Below are 20,430 nucleotides of genomic sequence, written 5' to 3'. Positions count from 1 at the left end.
ATTACAAGGCTGCCGGGCAGTGAAGCAAAGGCATCAAAGGGTGGAGAAGGCCGGAGAAGGCTGTGGAGGGGCACAGCACCGAGGGGCATCAGGTCCTCCCCCACCCCTGAGAGCTGCTGAGGTCCCAGGCGAGGATGACCCCAGAAGAGGAAGGTTCCCAGGCAGGATCCCCGGAGCGGGTGCGTATCCGGGTGGAGGAACAGTCATTCTCGGTGGAGAAGACCTTGCTGGTGGAGAGCAGTGAGTACTTCCGTGCCCTCTTCCGCTCAGGCATGAGGGAAAGCACTCAGGAGGAGATTGGGCTGGGGGAACTGAGTGCAGCCGGGTTCCTCGCCATGCTGCGGGTGCTGGCGGGCGAGAGGCCCGTCCTTGGCAGTGAGGAGACCTTCCAGGCAGTGGAATGTGCTGCCTTCCTGCAGGTGAAGCCCTTGGCCAAGTACTTAATCCACTCCATCAATTCTGACAACTGCATCCTGCTGTACCAAGCCGCTGCCATATTCGGCCTCCTGGATCTCTTCCACTGCGCTGCACTCTACATCAGGGACAGCTACGCTGAGCTGGAGGAGTACCTGGACTGCCTCCCCGATGACCTGCTGGCCTATGTGGAAGCCCTCCTACCCAGCACCTTTGTGGCAGTGGGTGCCCACACACCCACCTTCGAGTTCTTGGAGGACCTCTCCAGGACCATCTGCTACTTGGACGAGGAGACCAACACGTGGAGGACCCTCTCCTGCCTTCCGCTGAGCGCCAGCACATTCCTAGCCGGCATGGCAACCATGGATAATAAGATCTACATCGTGGGTGGCGTCTACGGGGCCAACAAGCAGGTGGTGGAGAGCAGCTTCTGCTACGATGCTGATGCCAATGCCTGGAGCGAGTTCCCCAGCCCTCACCAGCTGCGCTACGATGTCAGGCTGGTGGGCCACGAGGGCTACCTCTACGCCATCGGTGGCGAGTACGAGAAGATCTCACTCAAGTCCGTGGAGAGGTACGACCTGGCCTCCAGCACCTGGACGTTCGTCTCTGACCTGCCGCAACCGAGCACGGCAGCACCCTGTGCCCAAGCCTTGGGGCAGATCTTCGTTTGCTTGTGGCAGCCACTGGACACCACTGTCATCTACGAGTACGAGACCCAGCAAGACGCGTGGCTTCCCGTCACCGAGCTCAAGCGGCACCAGAGCTACGGGCACTGCATGGTGGCCCATCGTGACAACCTCTACGTCATGCGCAACGGCCCCTACGACGACTTCTTGCGTTGTGTCATCGACTGCTTCAACCTGACGTCCCGGCAGTGGAGTGCCCTGCCCGGGCAGTTCATGAACAGCAAGGGAGCTCTCTTCACCGCCATCGTCAGGGGTGACACCATCTACACCGTCAACAAGATGCTGACGCTCCTCTACTCCGTGGAAGAGGAGACCTGGAAGCAGAAGAAGGAGCGGGCAGGTTTCCCACGCAGCGGCTCCCTGCAGACTTTCCTCCTGCGGCTGCCAAGGCGTGACCATGACATTGCGACGTAGCTGGTCCCCCATCCCATGTCAGGATGCTCTCCTTGCACATGGCCTCAGCTCTGCACTCACTGCCCCCCTTGGCTCCTCTCCTCCCCCATGGAACTGTGCTCAGGTCCAGGGATGCATCATGTTGGACCTTGGAGGTGACATTAGACCCCGCCAGAGGGAAAGGCAGCTGCTGTCTGCCTCTTCCTGCCCTGCACGGGCACAAAGTCCTGTTAGCCATGAGCTCACAACCCAGCTGTGTGCAGGACATTGTGGCTCCTGCAGAGGACAGATACCACAGAGATGCAAACATGGGATTTATTTATTCTGACTGTGCTCTGAGGGTGTGCAGCATTCCACCTCCTCCCTGCCTTGATGGGAAATCATTCATTACATGCCGGAATTAAAAGGAAAGCTATAGAAAAGCTTCTCATTGCTGTGTTTTTCATTTACTCTTGTGGATTTTTTTCCTCCCGTGCTTCTGAAGGAAAATTCCTCCTAACAGAGATCTGTGTCAGGACTCGCTTCTGCCCCCAATGCTTTTTCAGCTGCGGCCCAGTTTCAGAGCCTTACGTGGGAGTGCGGTTCCCACAGAGCCCCGCACTCCCCTGGGAATTCTCTGTGGCTGCAGTGGGGTCCTGGGAGGAGGAGGGGAGATGGGGAATGAAGGAAAGCAGCTCCTGGGCTTCAGGTGCTTAATGTGCCAAGGGTTTTCTGGGACCTGGGAACCATCAATCACCCCCCTCAAGCCCCAGCACAGACCCAACAGGGTGGCAAGTGCTGGCTCTCACCAGAGACTTGCTTGAGCCAAATCAGGGTCTTTTGAGGACATGGCAAAGCTTGGAAGTAGAGAGTGCCAAAAGGGAATGAGGGCTAGGGAGGCATTACATGGTGATACCAGGCTTGCAGAGCTCCACAGCCAGAGGATCTGTTCCCATCACATCCCACTACCTCGTGTTGGGGGTTCACAGCCCTCAGCACCAGCTCTGGGGATGGCTGGGTAGCAGAGAGCTCCCCTTTGTGACCACAGGGACCAGGGCAGCAGCTCAGCTGGTTTCCCATCCATGGGGCAGGCTTTGGGCTGCCTGTGCTGTCCAGGCAGGGAGGGAGCAGAAGGGATACCAGCTGGGATGCCTCAGATATCTCTGCTGCTGATCCCCGCCAAGTTCTCAGCATTTTCAAAACAGTTCCCGCATTTGAGAATAAACCCACTCAACACAACTGCAAACCAAAACAAACCAGAAAACCCCAGCTTGCACCCACAGCCAGATGGAAAACCACTGGATGTGCCTTGTCCCCATTTGCTCTCTGCCACTGGGCCAGGCCACCACTCCGATGTCACCCATGAGGGGACTGCTGCCGGTGGAGCTGCAGGTCTGGTGGTGGCACGGGGGAGGCAGGGGACACTGACAGACCTGTCCCAGCTCTGCACTGTGGGCACTGTGAGCTGAGCAGCATTGCAGTCCCCAGGTGGCATGTTAGAGCAACCCATCAAACCAAATCATTGTCCCCTTCCCAGACAAAGCCAATTAACATTTCACACAATTCACAGAATTCTGTGAATTAACATTTCACATTGTCTTCTCCTGAGAGCAGCACATGGAAACATGTTGCTTTAAAACAATTTTAAGCTGAACAAACAGCTTAAACATCCATTAAAATGAAGTTAAAATAATTCTGTTACTAAAATATTTATGTTGGGTTCCTGTGGCCAACCCTAGACCACAGAACTTGGCAGGCTCACCCGAACCCTTCAGCTCCAACACCAAGTGATACAACCTTCTCCTCACCTCCACATGGTGCTTCTTGACAGTTTAGGGGTTTACAAAGAAATTTGTCAACAAAATGCAAAAAGTTTTAAGATTTTAAGTGTAGCACTTGAAGGTAAGAGTCTTGGCAGGCAGCTGAGTATGGCATGGATGCTCCCCAGAGCCATTTGTTGCATCCATCAATCCAGACTGTGATCCAGAAAGAAAACCAAAATAATTTTAGGTGCAAAGGGAGGTAAAAAAGATACATTTCTTACCTCTGCAAGAAATGATCCAAGATCCAGGACCAAGCAAACTAAGGAGGGCGAGAATCTGCTCAGCCTTTGCACAGTGAGTTGGCACAATGCTGCCAGGGTGCTTTGCTCCACCAGAATTCAGCACCACTGGCACCAGCACAGCCCCCTTATCTTCTCCTCTCCATCCTCACGGTGTTTGCTCCGCCAAAGATCACAGTTTGAGGCGACGCACTCTGCCTGATCACAGCTTAACCTTTTGCAAGTCTCGTTTTTAAGGTGACATCATCTTGGCAAGGGGGAATGTAAGGAAAAGCTGTCTGTAGATGGACTTGCCTTATATGGGCTGTATCAAAAATAAAAGCTTGTATAACCAAGGGAAAGCAGGAGGAAAAACAGGGCTGGGAGTTCAGAAAAGGGCTCCCCAGGAATATATCCCTACGACATACAGGGTACCACATTTTCTGTTTCAATGCCATTAAAGAAGAGCAGGAATAAAACATCCTTGGGGATGGATGGGTCAACTCCCCCAAATCATGGATGCCAAGTTTCCTTGTTGCATCCAGGCAAGAATGAAGGCAGCCATGGAGAGCTGTACCTTCCTGTTGTTGTCTGGCACCGACCTGGAGATCCAAGGAGAAGGGACATAGTGTTTTACCTTGATGGAAGCACATTGCACTGGGAGATTGTTTGGAAGGGCACAATGGAAAATGGTACGAATACAGCTAAAGATTTTCTCTGCTGGGTTGTGCCAGTTGGCATGCTGACAGAAAAACAGAAATGTTGCAGAAGAACCCCCCAAGCATCTTTACTCAAAGAAATTACATCTGTTTCTAATTCACAAGAAAATAACACACTTTATGTGAAAACACTGTCCACTGTTCCACTGCCAAGCCAAGACACACATCCTGTACAGTGATCTGGATCTCCCATTCTCTGTCCTTCAGTTACACACAAAAATTCCCTTGGGCATCCAGATGTTCCTGATGCTGACATTCATGCTTCACTTCATTTGGAACCACTGTCTTCACAGTTTAGGGAAGCATCCCCTGAATTTTCCTGATTTGGGCAGAGCATGAGGGCAGTGAGCAGTTCCCCATCTCTCTGTTCTGATCTCATGAAGTTGCCTGAGGACAAACCTTTTCCTCCACCAGTTTCCATTGCACTGGATAAACCTCATGTATTTCAGAGCAAGGGCAGCTTGTTTTCTTTCTTTATACACATGGAACTGTGTATTTTCCTCATATTTCTGGTTTAAAAGGAGAAGCTAATATGATCAAAGTGGATTTAAATTACAATATTCAACCATGACTAAGTCAGCTGAGACTCCTCCCAAGCCAGGACTAACACATGTTCCTGCAGGAGCCTTCCGATTTTAGGAAAACAATTTATTCTGTTGATTTATATAATCTTTTAAGAATCCCCACTTGATTTTAGCTGAAAACATGACACCCATCACCCCAGGTGGAGGGAGAACACTGGTTTGGTTTGGTTTTTGCAAAAATCTAAGCCGAAGGCAGTTTGGATCTTCTCTAATCTGAATAGCTGAGATGATCAAGGGTGGGGATGTGTGGGTGAGGAGATAAACATTCCTGCTATGCACTCAGTGCCTGAATGAAAAACACTCTTAGGATCAATGTCCATAAAATGAGACACCAGGCAGAACTTTGAAGTTGTGTGTCTGGTGCTTCCAGGGGCGGGGATGGAGCAGCAGAATCACCTGAGTCCTTCTGGTCTGATGTGGAGAGGGGAAGCTGTGACTGCTCCAGGATGCTGCTCAGTGGGTTTTCATCACAAGCTCTTCCAGTGCCCTCTCGCTCTGATTCCCACAAAGCAAAAGAACTTCTTTGACTTCATTTTGCTGGAAGCCCATATCATTAAACTGAGCCAACAGGTGCAAGAATTCAGCTGCCTGAAGGAGGAAGGAGGAGAGAATGATGTTATCATGGATCGATATATTGTGTAGTTGCAGAAAAAGCAGTGCTGTGGGACAAGGCTGCACTCAGATCTGGCTGAGTTGTATCACTGTGACAGCAGATTGAGGGCACACATATCCCTGGTAGCATTGAAGCTTCTTAAATAAGAATATTTAATAAAGCCAGCCTCTAGCTTCACTATTCCTTACACTATTTATATAAATTCTATGCTGTATTTGCCTGCATTATGAAGAGAGCAGGGAATGGCAGTGAGCACAGCTGGAATTCATTTGTCCTGCTCCCCTGCTTTGTTCAGGCTGGGCCCCAGCACCACAACATCATCTTGAGCCATGTCCTTAATAAACAAACCCTTCCCTGACACTCAAACCCAGGCATCCTCCCACTACCACTGCCCTAAGGAGCGGTGACACAGCAATCCTACAGGTATCAGCATCCTGGCAAACGCTGCCAGCCTGGATTGCATGCAGCTCTGCCTTCCCAGGCTTTCCATTACCCCCAGGGGGAGACTGATGATGGAGACAAATGCCCAGTTCTCCTCCCTGGGGGTAGAAGGGAGAGCTGTCAGGGCAGGAGACAGTGTGAGTGTTGGTGGGCTCGGGACGGGATTCCCACACAAAGGGCTGAGTGAGCATCGTGACACACAACAGTGAGAAGAAGGGTGGAGAAGAGTGAAGGACCCCAGGGGTCCTTATGGTGACACTGCCCTAGGGGTCTGGCCCTCCATGAGGCTGCAGGAGGGCCTGTGGAGGCAGAGGGAGGTGCGAAACCCACTGAAAAAGAGAGCCTGGAGGACACAGCACAGAGGGCTGGGCTGTGCCATCCCATTCTGACCTTTTTCTCTGAGTACTGGAACATTTCCATGGCTTCCTCCACCTGCCCTTCCTCATAGCCCTGCTTCAGCAGCCGATCACAGGCACCCAGGTAGCTCAGGAACTGCAGAGGAAGACAGACAGGTTAATCCAGCCTTGCAGGCATGGGGAGCAAGGCCAGTCAGGAGCCCCCTTGTCACCTCCCAGGGACACACCATGGAGGGTACATGAGCCACTTGCCAGTTCCCATCTAATGCTCAGCCAGGGAGGTCTGTCTGTCTGTCTGCAGGATTTCCAGTGGGAGACAACGTCTTGGTCCACCTTCACCCTCCCAGGGTGGGAATGGGAACAAGGAGGAAACCAAACATGTGAACACTGGAGATGCAGAGCGATGGCCTCCGGGGTGAGACAGAGCCTGTCCCACTGGGATGACTTCACTCAGCTGACCCCGCATCCCTTTGATGCAAAGGGGTTCAGGCACCCGTGGGTTTGCTCCCCAGGGGAGACCTGTATGCTGTCATTACTGAAAGTAAACAGTTATTTTTGGCTTTCCTGTTGTTCTTGGAGTGCTGACAGCACAATTCCCAGCAGCACCTTTTAAATATCGCAAGAATCACTCACTGTCCAAAAACATATGGGACAGGCAGTAATAAATGAGCTATACAATAGTAAGGGGAATAAAAACATCCCATAGGTCTCTCCAGAGCTTCTCCAACCAAGGAGAAGCTGATTTATTTCTCCCCGGATTTACCAGCACACAGACCTCCACCTTCCCCAGCACTGCCTTAGACAAGGAGAAGGACTCAGTGCAAGGCCATAAAACATATGAAAAAGACAAAAAAGTCTCTCAAACATTGAGTTGATCTATTTTGGCTGAACAGTCAAGTAGGGATTTTCAGAAATATCAGCCTTAAGGCTGTTACATCCCAGTAACTCAGAAAGGAGACAGTCACTGGTCATTTGCATTCTTCACCTCATGTTTTTTCCCTTGTTATCAGGCTAATGACAACCCCAGATCATTGCTGTGTTTTCTTCTCTTGTGGCAGAACAGCCACTCATGCACAGCATAACATAGATAGTCCTGGCAGCCTGGTCAAGCCCAGCATGAAATCAATGCCTTTGTTAGCTCAACTTATTTTATCACTAAAAATATTATACATGTATATATATATATATGTATATATATATATGTGTGTGTGTGTGTGTGTGTGTGTGTGTGTGTGTGTGTGTGTGTGTGTGTGTATATATCCTCAAGACTAAACAAGAAGAGTTTTTTTAACACTGACCAGCTACAATTTTTGTCATGTCTCAGCTTATATGTACATTGAGGGCTCCATGGACCAATGATGCACTTTGAATTGATCATTGATCAAAATGCAATGGTGCCTTTTTGGCCATGTCATCCTACATGATGAACCTCTGGCATGCTGAGGTAATTAATCCTGCTTGAGACTTTCAGAGAAGTTCTTCCACCAAAATTAGGAAAGCATTGCTTCTAAAGAAAGCTACAGAAGGCCTTGCCTCCTCTATTAGAGTGGGCTCTGCCAGTTTCACTTGACACTGCAAGGAAGTTGAGCAATTTTTGGCTACCATCCAGTACTTCCATCAGTCCTCACAGTTGAAGTCGTCATTGTCACACATCAAAACCTCAGGTATCAACAGCAAGCAATAAAGAGCACAGGTCTTCCTTTTAACTTCAGCTGGAACATATTTTCCAGGAAGATTTAGACTACTTTGGTAGTTTGGTACTTCTAAAAGATGTTTAAGAGTCATGCTTTATCTTGGCTGCACTGGGCATAAATGGGAACTGCTGATGAAGAAGGCAGACCTTGTCTTTTGGTGCAGTAGGGAGTGCTGCAAGGAGTGGGAGTCCTGGTGTTTATATGAAGGGAACAGGCTGTACCCATTTCCACCCTTAATAAGACACACTGCTTCTTCATTTTAAAGCCAGCAGCTGCTACAAGACGCCCTCGCATGGCTCTGTGAAACAAGATGGGCTGGGCTCTGCCTAGCTGAAACCTCTATGGACTGAAGACAAAGCTTCCCTTCCCACCTCAGCTCACCTGAAACTCCAGCGAGCTCTGGGGAGCTCGTCCAGCTGGGGTGAGTAAGGAGGGAGCTGGAAGCTGCAGGATGACCCAGCCACAGAGCAGCTCCGTGGCCCACGCAGCAGAGGCAGCTCCCAGGGGAATGGGAAGGAGACTGGCAGCTGGCAGCAGCTGCTCAGTGCTCTGCCTGCTCATGTCCTGCCAGGATCTGCTCCTGCTCCCTGGCTTGACAGCCTCATGGATATTCTTCTTGCTCAGCTGTGATTAAGACCCTTCTCTCTTTGCAATAACTACTTGGATAATTTAGCCCTAAATTCCTCTCTGGGATGGGCAGGTCCAGCCCCAAGTTTGCCAAGGGAGTCAAAGGCAGCAGCTTGCCTCATGTCATGAGCCTCTGAACCCACCTGGACCTTTCTGGTATTCATCTGGACAACCAGAGACATTGGGAATGAGGATGCAGCACAGCAGGCAGGGATGTACTCACATATCAGGGGTAGGAGGAGGCTGCAGGCTAAGTGTTTTCAATAAATTTCAGGTTATTTTAGAGGGTTCCTTGGGAAAAGAGCTCTGGGACTCCGTTGCAATGTTTGCAGGGATTCCCTGCTTGCTCCAGCACAGGAAAGTTGTGTTTTGGAGAGAGCCCAACCAAATCTCCAAGGTATTCCTACAGTCCCGTTCTGACAGGATGAGCCATGGCAATAATCACACGAATCCAACAGCTGGGAAAAATGATGTGCAAAAAGTTTCCATATATGGGGGCAAAATTTGTGCCTCAAAAGGACATGATGCTTCACACAACAGATTGAACAGATAACAAACCAGCCGTGATTATGCACTGAGAAGCTAAGGGCAACTCATTGCTATTTTATTACAGCAAAAGTATAATCTCTTGGAAAATCCTGTCATCTGTGGTCTGACACCAAAGTGGAAAGGCAAAGCCTTCAAAAATCTACCCCACAGAAGACAGCCATTCCTTTCTCCATGAAAATCAAGCTTTCCTTTACCAAAAGTTTCTCACAATGCTGTGCCAGCTCTACCAACCTGACTTAAGCTTTGCCTTCCTGTCTTCTGGAGGGTGAGGATGGCTTTCTGGGTGGGGTAGCCCAGGGCTATGACGGGCTCGATGAGGTCTCTCTCCTCTTGGCTCAGTGCAGAGAGCAGGTCAGCAGAGGAATCTGGCTGGGATCTGTGGCAGCTGAGAGGTCGTCCAGGCGTGGAGGCAGGGGGGAGGCAAGTGTAGGGGCTGAGGGACTGCAAGGAAAAAACCAGATGGTCTTATTGCCCCAGGTCATGGAATGAGCTGAAACAACCCAGGGTGAGGCAATGCTTCTGAATACTGATGGTTACCTTGCTCTCTCCAGAAGAGGAAAATAGCCATACAAGGAACATCAAATAAGCATCAAATGAGACTGGATTAAATCCAGGCTCAGCTAGAGATACAGGTCACAGAAGAATGTTCAAGGTGGGTGTTGTACAAATACACATGGGCATTTAATCTCTCCTTAATTACTCCATGTCAAATGCAACTGCATATAAATAACCTGGTAATTCAAGTGTCTGATGCTTTTATTGCAAGTTTTCAGTAATTCATCTCCTACATCTCTCAAGCAGCTGAATTAGATGCAATTTCTTAAAAGCAGGGTGCAATTCGGATTTAAGTTGACAGAGTACTATTTACTCCATCCTTTCACATCACTGTCTCTATCACTAAATGATCTGTATTTCTAGTAGACTATGAAGTCCAAAGTTTCCTAGAAAAGACTGTAAGGGGACATTTTCCTATAAACCCCACTTTTATCTGTTAGAATGGGATAATGTAGCAAAAAGAGGACAATCCCTCCATATTTCACTCTTCTTTTAGTGTTTCAATTGAAAATCAGATTAGACCCTGCTTGGGAAAAACACAGATGTTTTGGACAGAGAAAGTAAATGTGCTCCCAGAAAGCTTCTTTCAACCTCAGTGGCAAAATCAAACCCTTTCTTCACTTCTCATGAAAACTTCAGCAATTCCTCATGGGTCCAGTGTTTCTAAAGCCCCATTTTGCTTCCTTTTTGCTGGCCAACCCTCATCAAATGAGACCAATTCAATGCCCCCCACCTTGCTCCTCTCCCAGTGATGAACAAAGGAAGCTTCTCACCGGTACTGTGGGCTTGTGCTGCTTGATGGGAGGAATCGGTGTGGCTGTGGCCGGATGAGTTGGCACACTGGTGCTCTGCTGGGACACATCAGGATCTGGCCCGTACTTGACGCTGTGGTTGGTGCCGGGGCACTGGGGCAGCAGCCTTGGCACCAGGATCCCCCTGCTCCCTGTGGCAGCTCTGTTTAAAGGATGCACCAAAGCAGCCAGCTTCCTCCTGGCAGCTCCCAGCTCGTTCTTCATATTGTTAAATATCACCATGGATCTTCTCTGCTTGCTGGGATCTGGGCTGGCTGGGCTGTGGATGTTGTTCTCTGGTGAGGGCTCCAGCAAGCCGGGCGATGTCTTTGGTCGGGTCTGGTAAAAGCCAGTGCGTGAAGACACACTTCTCGCAGAGCTTCTCCTCCTGGAGAGGAACGTTTCATCCTTGTCATTCTCTTCCCAAGAGGTGGAGGAGTATTCATCATCCGAGTACTCGCCCTCCTCCGAGTGCCAGGTGTCACTCTCGGTGTCGGACAGGACCGCCCTGCCCTTGGCGTGCCCGTAGGAGCTGTCGGCAGCGCTCAGGCTGATGGAGCGCCGCACTGCCCCGTCCCGACCTCGCCCCCCGTAGCTGTCAGCGGGGTCCACCAGCAGCAGCCAGCACGGGGGAGCCGTGGGGACAACTTCAGAGGTGACTCGATGGCGGGAGGTTTGCTGCTGAGAGGCCACCTCCACCCAGTACAGCACTTTCCTTTCCAGTGAGAAGTCGTGCTGCGGAAGAGCGAGAGGCAGCGGGTGAGGACATGAGAACCCAGAGCGCGTGGCATGGAGCAATCCGTGCACTCCATGAGGCATCTTAAGGGCTGCAGCCTTCCCATATTAGCTCCTATTTCCCTGAGCATTAGGGCTGGCAGTAGGATTGGGCAGTGCCAGCCTCATCTCTGTAGGGAATCCCCAAATTTATACTTCAAAAAAGTCTTATCTATGAAGTCACTATTGTGAGTTGCACCTACAATTCTTTGGAGAAGTATTTTATGCTTGGAGGTGTTTGTGCCCCTTTGACTGTGGGAGGCAGGAGTGTGCAGACATCCCAATTTTAGGCAGCTGCAGAGAGGCACCGCATCCAGCCATAGGCTGTCCCCAGAATGGTGGCAGAGTTTGTTTGTGACCCACTTCTGAGCCACTTCAGGGGCTCGGAAGCCAGCAAGAGGGAGATGCCACCTCAGGCAGAAGCAGAACCAGCCATGAGATTATCTAGTGGCGCCAGGGTCTCGGCTGGTCCCCAAACAGAGTTGTCATTTCCACATAGTTCAGCTTAAAATATAAGTGTGTTTGTGACTGAAATCTGAGGGTTTTCCTGGAACAAACAAGCCTTGCCTGTCCCAGAACTCTCCAAACAAGGTCTCCTCCTGACAGGCAGGCAAGTACATTCACAGCCCAGGAATGCTGTTTTTACTGTTCTTGCCACTTGGGTCAGCTGTGGACCCAAATCAGCTTCCCCAAGGAAAACACCCTCACATCCCTCCATAAGGATCAGGCTGGACCAGCAGCACAATGGTTTAGCCTCAGAGGGGAACATTAGATCATCGCTAAATAGGGAGAAATACCGGGTGCATATATATATATATATATATATATATATATATATATATATATATATATATGCTTCCAGCACAGGTAGTATTGCTTGCTTATAGCTGGTAGATTTATTGGTAAATATTTAATAAATATTGTTAATAAATGAGACAGTGATAACTCCAAAGTAGAAAACAACCCCAGAGCAGAGCCTGAAGTTTGTCCTCCTATCCCAGAAAACCTTAACCTTACTTCTTGGAAAGGATTTTTAGAAATCAACCCCAAACCAACCCCATCATCACTGCCACACACCACTAATCATCCGCACCTCCTCCCAATATTGCTGCAAACCAGCCAGTGAAGAGGTGATCAGTTAGGTGGTTTCCCTTCCCTGCTTTCATGGGAACACTGCTGACATCCCTTTGAGCATCCCCCAGCAGTGACTTGGGTGTGGACTCACCATGGTGCTCATGAGGATGTCAGTGCAGTCAGGGAGCTCAATGTCTGGGGCAGTGACTAAAGGGATTTCTCCCTCTGAGTCCCCATTGAGGCTCATGGCTGTCCGGAAGGGAACTTCATCCAGGTAGTTCATTGCTGCTGCCTGATTTCTTGCTGCTGGAGGAAGGGAAACAGAAACTGTAAGACCATCTCTTAAGCTGGCTGGAAGGAGAGAAAGACGAGCTGGGTAAAAACAGATTGGCAAAATCTTAATTACTGACATCAGGAAGCTTTGTCTGAACTAACCTTTGCTATTCTCAGCTTGAGCCAGAAGGACTTGACCAAGCTTATGGCTTCCTTTGGCAGAGATCCTGAGCATTTTTCTCCTCCATGCTTGCCCTGCTGCTTCCCATTGCTCCTGTCTCTCCCTCTCCCTCTGGTGCCATTGCACGCTCCCTTCCCCAGGCTGGGGATGACTGAGCAATTTTTCCAGTTACAGAAGGAGAAAGCACAGCCAAGGAGGACACCTTGCAGGTGTCCCATGTCTGCACAACCTGTGGTGACAGAGCTCATGCACATGGCCTCGTGCAGCTAAGCCATCACACAGAGCATCCCGAGGGAGCTGGGTGAGGGCATTCCTTCGGGCACTGCAGCAGCTTACTGGGAGCCAGGCAAGCAGAAGGTGCATCAGGCAAGCTTGGGAATTAGGAGGATGTCAAGCCATTTCTAAGATTAGCTTTTAGGAACCATGCATTCATTTTAAGTATGGTGATGGTTTTAGATCAGGAATTGCAGGGGAGAGAAAAATTGCTGGTGAATTGGGAATGCTCTCAGGGAAAATACTACTTCAAGTGTCGCCATCAGGTCTCTATAAATGTCTCAATTTACTGAAAAGCCATTACTTGCTGCATGAAGCCTTGAGCTCTCAGCTTCCCAGTGATGACAGTGTGTAAAATCACTTCTTTTATAAACTGTTAGGAGCTGGTAGCCAGTCTTCCACCAAGTTCTGGTACTGGCAGCATGTGCCTGCTCATCCCAAAGTCCTCAGCACTCATTCTCAGGTCACACAGTAAATATGTGTGTGACATCCCTAAGTGCTTTTCCCAATTATGTTTTTCCTTTAAAAACAAACAGCTTCTATGACAACAAGAATAAACATTCCACTAAAAGGAAATATGCAGAAGAATATACACAAGGATGATAAAACTGCCTGTTTAAAGCAAAAATAAAGAGCCTATAATGGGAGATGGGGTTCAGGGCAGTTTCCTGTGTTGACAAAGGACTCACAAAGAGCTTCCAGGCAGAGAAAGTGACACACACAATCAACATGCACAATCACTTGGGCAACTCAGCTGGTTGTACCAGAATAACAACAGGGTTGTCACTTTGCCTGCTTACACCAGGAGCCTTTGATATCCCTGCACAAGCAGAGCCCCTAACGAGCTTTGTGCTCCTGCACATGTCCTGCCACTAATATGCAACACAGGCAACGTGTTGGGATCCCACGTGGAGCCAGGCCATCTGCTCAGCTTACGAGGGCTCAGCCTAAGGGACAACCCACGTCAGCACTGACAAAGGTGATGCCTGAAAACATCTGTAAGCAAAGCCACCTTCCCTCAGCTTTCTGCTGCTCCCTGCATGCAGGGGGGGACTGACCTTCCCTGCAGCTTGGGCTGTAAACTGGCTCTTCCCAAAATCCCAGGGTGCTGAGGAAAGCTGTGTCTCAGCATCTGTCACCCAGAGTGGCTCCACTCAAGTTCAAATGATACTTTAAGGGATGGTGATGGGTAGTGAGTGTGTTTGAAGCCACAATAAAGAAAATATCAGAAGATGATGGTATTGTACCTCTCTGTATTTCACTGCCTAAATGCTGTGCTTTAAGAGAGACTCACACAAGTGTTAATTCCCAAAACAACAGTTTAGAAAACAGGAAGTACTTTGGGGCAGGAGTAACCATGACAAAAATGCTACTAGAAGAGGATAAAAGAGGGTCAGTCATAAACACCAATTCCCACCTGAAGGGAACTCCTACAAGGGCTCTGACCTCATGTTCTCCACACCAACCCTGCCCCTTTTCACATCGACATTTGCCAGTGCACAAACCAGTTCACATCAGGAAGAGGATATACCTAAACAGCAAGAAAACCACAAACTGCACCAAGACCAAGAGAGGAATAGGATACAAGTGAATCTTGGAAACTCACAGCCAACCTCTCTCTTCTTCTGAGCTACAGTAAGTTTTTAAAATTCAAGAACAGTGGGAAATACTATACTCAGAAAAATGGGAGTTGAGTCTGTACACACACTTTTTAATTTAATACCCTGTGTCCATGTATTTTAAGAGTTGAGATTTTAAATGTTCCTCCCCATCTATGGCTTCAACAACTTCCTCACTAAAGCCATTAAACATTTTAATGCAGACATCATCAGACAGGAGCAAATATACAGAACACACCAAAAGATGGATCCTCCCCTGGCATTTTCAAGCCCTATGTTTATTAGCAATATGAAGCTGTCCTTACCATCAGATGAACTCATGGAGCTCTCTCCTTGCAGGACAGGGAGAACAGGGCTGCTGCTTTGCTGCCTCCTTATCTACTGCTCAGCTCTTTAAATTCCTGCAGTGTCAGACAAGCAGCTGACTTGGACAGCTTTAAGATAATCATAGCTTAAGCAGTTGGCCTGTTCCATCAGACATGCTGATGGGATAAGGAGTTTTGTTTAATTGTTTAAGCAGAGCATCCTCTGGTCACTAAACTGCCTGAACTGAAAGTGCTGAGTTTGTATTGTTTTATGCAGTTGTTTTTATTTTTATATTTGATCTTGTGTGTTTTCATCAGGGAAGACTCCCCAGGATCTGACTCAACCTTGGGTTTGGAGTAATGAGATACTAGAAGGGACATTAGGGATGGGAGGATGTAGAGAGGATCAAATCAGAACACCAACTGCAGAGAACTTCATGGCAATCTGTATTTTGGGGTGCTACAGGTGAGCAAGAACTGCAAACTTCTGCACTCATGTTCTATCAGGAACTACCAGTTAATGTCTCTTACTGACAAAAACCAGTGCAAAGGTTCAGCCAGGACACCACTAACATGACACCTAAGGCCCAAGTACTGAATTTAGGCAATGACACACGTGAATTACGCACGGTTGTGACGCCCAGAGGCAAAGCACTGGAGAGATTAACTCGATTCCCACACACTGGAGCTAAGCAAGAATAAGGACTGAAGCTCTGGAAAGGTGCCACAGCAATCTGTGCAGAACAGCAAAGCTCCAAATCCATATGGCCCATCACAGTTCCAAGCAAACTGTCCAGAACATGGAAAGCTTTGATATCAGATGTCACCTCTGTCACTTTGCAGGAGGGAGTTCCTTCACACAAACCTTTTCCCAACAATTCTCTCCCTGTTGGAGTTGTATTCGATGCAAGCATTCAAACAAATCTATTCCCTAGCATGAAAATGCTTTAAACAAAAATCCATTTTTCTCTACTTGTTCTGTACAAAACAACCAGCTTACAAAATAAAGCTGTTATGTTTAATCAAATATGATAGAGATGATATGTCCCTATACAAAAATATCTATATAGTCAAAACACAGTAGGTTAGACCTCAGATTTTATTAGGGTTTTTTTCCAGCAGGCTTATTCATCAAATTTGTATTTATTCACATGGCTGTCTGACCTATTTTACCACAACTGGGAATTTTTTCCATGTTTTGGTATCAGCTTTAGTCCACAAAAGTAAAATGTCAACAGCTGCTTTAATCAACCTTGAGAAACCCTGTCTTGTTTGTACTTTAGAATTAGTTTAAACTTGCAATAGGTTTGTTTCTACACCCCAAAATACAGGAATTATTTTGACAGTGATGCTTGTCATGCTTCATTTCAGAAGAAAAACATGTTTACTTAATGACCTCTTCTTTTTTTTTTTTAATTTCTTCATTTCTGAAGTTTTCATCATCCTTTATAAAGATAATAACCACTAAAAATAGGATGTTAATACTGGCACAAATACCACCATCAGCAATGTTCCTTTATTAAGATTGAGATTTAACACGAACTCGCAGCTGGATTGTAATTCCACACCACGAGAGGCCTGGCAGCTCTGGGCTTGCTCAGCTATCTCCCTGCACAGCCAATCAGCAAAAACAATTCTTAAAACTTTTTTTCAAGATGTTGCAGTAAAGACATTCCAATACCTGGCTGCTGAAACAGAGGATGAGACTTCCTCTTTGGACCCTCTCATATTTACATGTAATTATAACGAAACAATCCTCCAACGTTGGAATAATTTATTGCGAAATTATCTGACAGCAGTGGCCCAAGTGTCATTGGTGGGGAGACTTGGGAGAACCCATCCTGGAGGGATGCAGCTTCCTTCGGGGTGGTCGGCTGGCACCAGGTATTGATCCCATTCATGCCTTTAACAGAGAAAGTGTTGTTTGAGAGGAGAGCTGGGATTAATTTGGTGGTAAGACTTCCACACCCACATAGACGTTACTGATCGATACAAAATCCACAATACTTGTACTCTTAAACTTGTTTTTCAAAAGACAAATGTGAAAATTCAATGTTCTGGTGTTAAATGGAATGGTTATGCATGGAAGTACACTCTGCCTCACATGGGCATCTGTTGGATATGACTCAAGCATGAAACTTGAAAAAAACCAGAACAATCCATTGCATAACCATATTTGGAAGCTGACAAACCAAAAGGGGCACTGAATTTACAATTGCAAAAAACAGTGTTTGTCTTCCCTGATGATAAAATACTTCCTTTGGTTTTACCTGATCTGGATTAGAGCTGCTACTGAATGTTCAGCTTGTAAGTAGTAGTCTCTGAAAGGCTGCAGTAGATGGGCGAGTGGGAATTCAGCTGTAAAAACACAGACACAGAAATTGTTTAATAATCCAGAAAAACCTTCCATTCTAGCCCATAATTTGCAAAATCATTTGCTACTGCCCAGATGTAATCTGACATCAGGTCCATAAGTAATATATGAAACACTGTTTATGTGTTACACATTTCCTGGTCTGTACCACAGCTGTCAGAGGAAAGCCAAGACTAGCAAAACCTCCTGACTCCACCATCTAAAAAAGGGGAACATATGAATACTGAATCTTTACAGATTACCTGAGTTACACTTACCAAAGCACTAGCTTAAAGCATCTATGGTTCTGGAAGTATTCAATCTATTCAGTTTATTCTCACTTCAGTTTAATCTACAACCTCTTCTTGCAAAACAACATGAAACCAGCTTGAGATGTGCTGCAGTCCATGTTGAAGAGTGCAACAGTTCCTCTTACACCACAGGTGTTAACAGCACTATGTTTATCCCTCATTCTAAGACCACAAATTACTCCAGTGGATGATTCCTTTCTCAACTAGATCTGTGCCTGCATTTCAAATCCAGTGTCTGTGAGATGGGGATGTGATGTGGAAAAACACTGTTAAGAACAGGAGGCAGAATTTACCTGGATCCCCAAACAGCTTAGAATCAATTTCCAGTTTCTGCTGTAGTAGTCTTTCCCTCTCCTTCTTCTGTTTCTTTTCCATTTCCCTCTTCCTTTCCTCCTCCTGTTCTCCCTCCAGCATAACCCTTAATGCTCTTTCCTCAGCTTCATAAAGTTCTGTGCGAGTTTTGAGCAATGTTTGGAGACTCTCCACCTGATTTTCAAATGCTTCATCTGCTGAAGGAGGTGGGCAAACACCTAAACAGAAACAGAAGTGATTTTAAGTTTTCAGATTCAGAAGGGGGCTTGATACCAGACTTGAGAGCAGAGCTTGCAAACTGGCAGAGGAACATGAGCTTAACCTTGTTAACAGACAGAATTCGCACTGGAATAATCCTTCTTCCACAAAGAGCTTGGAAACATATGAACACAACCACTGAAACCAGCACTTTGTACCTATTCTTGTAATTAAAATCACAATGAAGACACAGCTTTTTGAAGCTGTGCCTTGCTAGTCAGCACAGGGCGCCCTCATCTTATTTCCTGTGTGTGCAATTATAAAAGTTTAGACCAATCTCGTAATGAACCTTTCCTGGCAGCAGCTTCTTTCCTCAGTTTCCGAAGCTTTTCCAGCCCGCGCAGGATGTCCATCATCCTCTTAGTGTCTGCTTGTTTCTTCCGGACTTCAGACAGGACACTGTCAGCAGCAGCCTTCAGCTCTTGCTCCTAGGCAAGGAAGGAAAAAAACAGATGAGATGTGTGAAATACTCCTCAAAGACACAAATAAAATGGTATTTTCAGACATTAGCAAAGCACTGAAGAGCAGAGTGACTTCACAGTAACAGCAACAAGTCAAGTCAACCATCCAGCCTTGACTTTTTATGAAAAAAGGCTAAAATACCACAGACTTCAGAAAAAAAAAAATAATGCTGTGGGACTCATAAATCTGGGCCAAATCACAGAATCATGGAGTTGTTAAGGCTGGGAAAGATCAAGTCCATCTGTCAACCCAGAACCACCACCATGGTCACCATTAAACCATATCCTCAAGTGCCACATCCACACATTTTTGAACACTTCCTAAATGATTTATGAAAGCCTGAGAACCTTTAACCAGAGAAATTTAGGGCAAATATTTTACAATAAACAGAAACCATCCCAATTCCACAGTTCTGCAATTAAGACCATTAACCTGCCACAGTCTGACCACAAACCCTTCCTCAGCAGCTGCTCTGGACCATCCTAGCAGTAGAACAGCAGAAAAGGGAGTTTAGCCAAAAACAAACAGAAAGGTGCCTACAGCACTTCCCAGTGTAATTTGAGGCGGTATTTTTTGCTTTGGAGATGTTTTACTTCCCCATGAGATCAAAAATCTTGTAAACCACAAGCCTTAGAGGGATGAAAGCAGGAAGCAAGGCTGATGGATACTGAAACAGCACGGATCACCACAGGGTAACTGTGTGGACAGGCTGACTCTTGGGACCAGAGAGGAAAACCTCCAGGAGTTCAGAAACAACTTAAACCCCAATTTCATGTCAAGGCGTAGAATATGAGGATGGCAAAACCGAGATGCCCACCAAGACTTCTAAGCAAGAAGCAGGGCTGCAGACCTTGGAAACAGCACGTCTCTCAGTAGGCTGAAGTCGTGCAGCACCTCAATGAAGCAAGGGAGTCAAAGGCAGGTGTGGGGCAGGCACAGCCCGCCGTGACCCCACTACCGGCAGGTCAGCCCTGCCCCACCGCGCTGTCCTGGAGCCCCGGGGAGAGGCAGGACCAGGCACTGGGGACCATACCCGGTTCTTTTCTTCCACCTCCTGGATGCACTTAGCCCGCCACTGGTCGATCTTGGCCTCCCGCTCGGCGGCTCGGGCCGCCTCCTCTTCCCTGGCCGCCCTGGCTTCGTGCTTCCTCCTCTGCAGGCGCAGCCTCTTCTTCCTCGCCCTCTCGGCCTTCCTGCGCAGCGCCTCGCCGTACCCGGGCTCCCGCAGGGGCCTCACGACCTCTCGCAGCTCCCGCAGCGCCGCCTCCGCCTCCTCCCGCGCCCGGGCCCAGCCCGGCTCGTCGCCCCGCTGCTCGCTGCCCCGCAGGGCCCGGCAGAGCGCGGTCAGCCGGGCCACCCGGCGCAGCGCCGCCACCGCCAGCGCCCGGGCGCTGCTGGGGCTGGCGGCGGCGGGCGGCGGCGGCGGCGGGGGAGCGGCGCGGCGGCGGCCCAGGAACTGCGAGAGCCACAGCTCGTCCTGCTGCCGCTGCACCGCCTCCTCCTCGGCCGCTGCCCGCGGCGCGGCCGCCGCTAAGTAGGGGACGCCCGGCGGGAAGCGCGGTCCCCCCTCACCCGCAGGCGGCGGCGGCAAGAAGAAAGGCGGGGGTGCCGCCGGCCCCACCGCGAAGGGCGCTGGGCGGACGGCGGGGCTGGGGAAGGGCGGCGGGAAGGCGCGGAAGGGCGGCGGGAGGCGAGCGGGGAAAGGTGGCGGCTGCGCCATGATCCCGCCGCAGCCCTCAGCGCCCGCCGCCACGACAGCACCGCCTCAGCGCCTCAGCGCAGCCCTCAGC

The 20,430-nt window shown here is 48.7% G+C and overlaps 3 protein-coding genes across 8 annotated transcripts; 1 reads left to right on the top strand and 2 right to left on the bottom strand.

Annotated features, from left to right (window-relative positions):
- The first annotated feature begins 42 nt into the window (after window positions 1-42).
- On the top strand, window positions 43-1,918 carry KBTBD13 (kelch repeat and BTB domain containing 13). 2 transcript variants are annotated; one of them, XM_085588978.1, is made up of 2 exons: window positions 43-179; window positions 420-1,918. In XM_085588978.1, the coding sequence occupies exons 1-2, from the start codon at window positions 135-137 to the stop codon at window positions 1,515-1,517; spliced, it is 1,143 nt and encodes a 380-aa protein (XP_085445104.1). In that variant the 5' UTR covers window positions 43-134; the 3' UTR covers window positions 1,518-1,918. The 2 variants fall into 2 exon arrangements, with proteins under 2 accessions (XP_085445104.1, XP_021408327.3); XM_021552652.4 differs by having other exon boundaries at window positions 135-1,918.
- Window positions 1,919-3,047: 1,129 nt separating this feature from the next.
- Window positions 3,048-16,764, bottom strand: UBAP1L (ubiquitin associated protein 1 like). 5 transcript variants are annotated; one of them, XM_021552651.4, is made up of 6 exons: window positions 16,626-16,764; window positions 12,445-12,599; window positions 10,428-11,180; window positions 9,331-9,540; window positions 6,264-6,365; window positions 3,048-5,407 (listed from the first exon to the last, which is right to left on the bottom strand). In XM_021552651.4, exons 2-6 carry the CDS (start codon window positions 12,574-12,576, stop codon window positions 5,273-5,275), a joined length of 1,332 nt encoding a protein of 443 aa, XP_021408326.3. In that variant the 5' UTR covers window positions 12,577-12,599; window positions 16,626-16,764; the 3' UTR covers window positions 3,048-5,272. The 5 variants fall into 5 exon arrangements, 4 of the variants coding, with proteins under 4 accessions (XP_021408326.3, XP_085445103.1, XP_021408325.3 ...); XM_085588977.1 differs by having other exon boundaries at window positions 12,445-12,596; window positions 16,626-16,762; XM_021552650.4 differs by lacking the exon at window positions 16,626-16,764 and adding an exon at window positions 12,729-15,888.
- On the bottom strand, window positions 16,026-20,425 carry PDCD7 (programmed cell death 7). The gene is made up of 5 exons (XM_031505707.3): window positions 19,674-20,425; window positions 18,468-18,606; window positions 17,902-18,138; window positions 17,215-17,302; window positions 16,026-16,847 (listed from the first exon to the last, which is right to left on the bottom strand). The coding sequence occupies exons 1-5, from the start codon at window positions 20,358-20,360 to the stop codon at window positions 16,730-16,732; spliced, it is 1,269 nt and encodes a 422-aa protein (XP_031361567.3). The 5' UTR covers window positions 20,361-20,425; the 3' UTR covers window positions 16,026-16,729.
- Between the last annotated feature and the right edge of the window lie 5 nt (window positions 20,426-20,430).

The sequence above is a fragment of the Lonchura striata genome, chromosome 10 (genome assembly GCF_050655825.1).
Source record: "Lonchura striata isolate lonStrDom1 chromosome 10, ASM5065582v1, whole genome shotgun sequence".
NCBI classification, from domain to species: domain Eukaryota; kingdom Metazoa; phylum Chordata; class Aves; order Passeriformes; family Estrildidae; genus Lonchura; species Lonchura striata.
The sequence above is the reverse complement of the archived record's forward strand: the minus strand, read 5'-3'. Positions and strand labels throughout refer to the sequence as shown.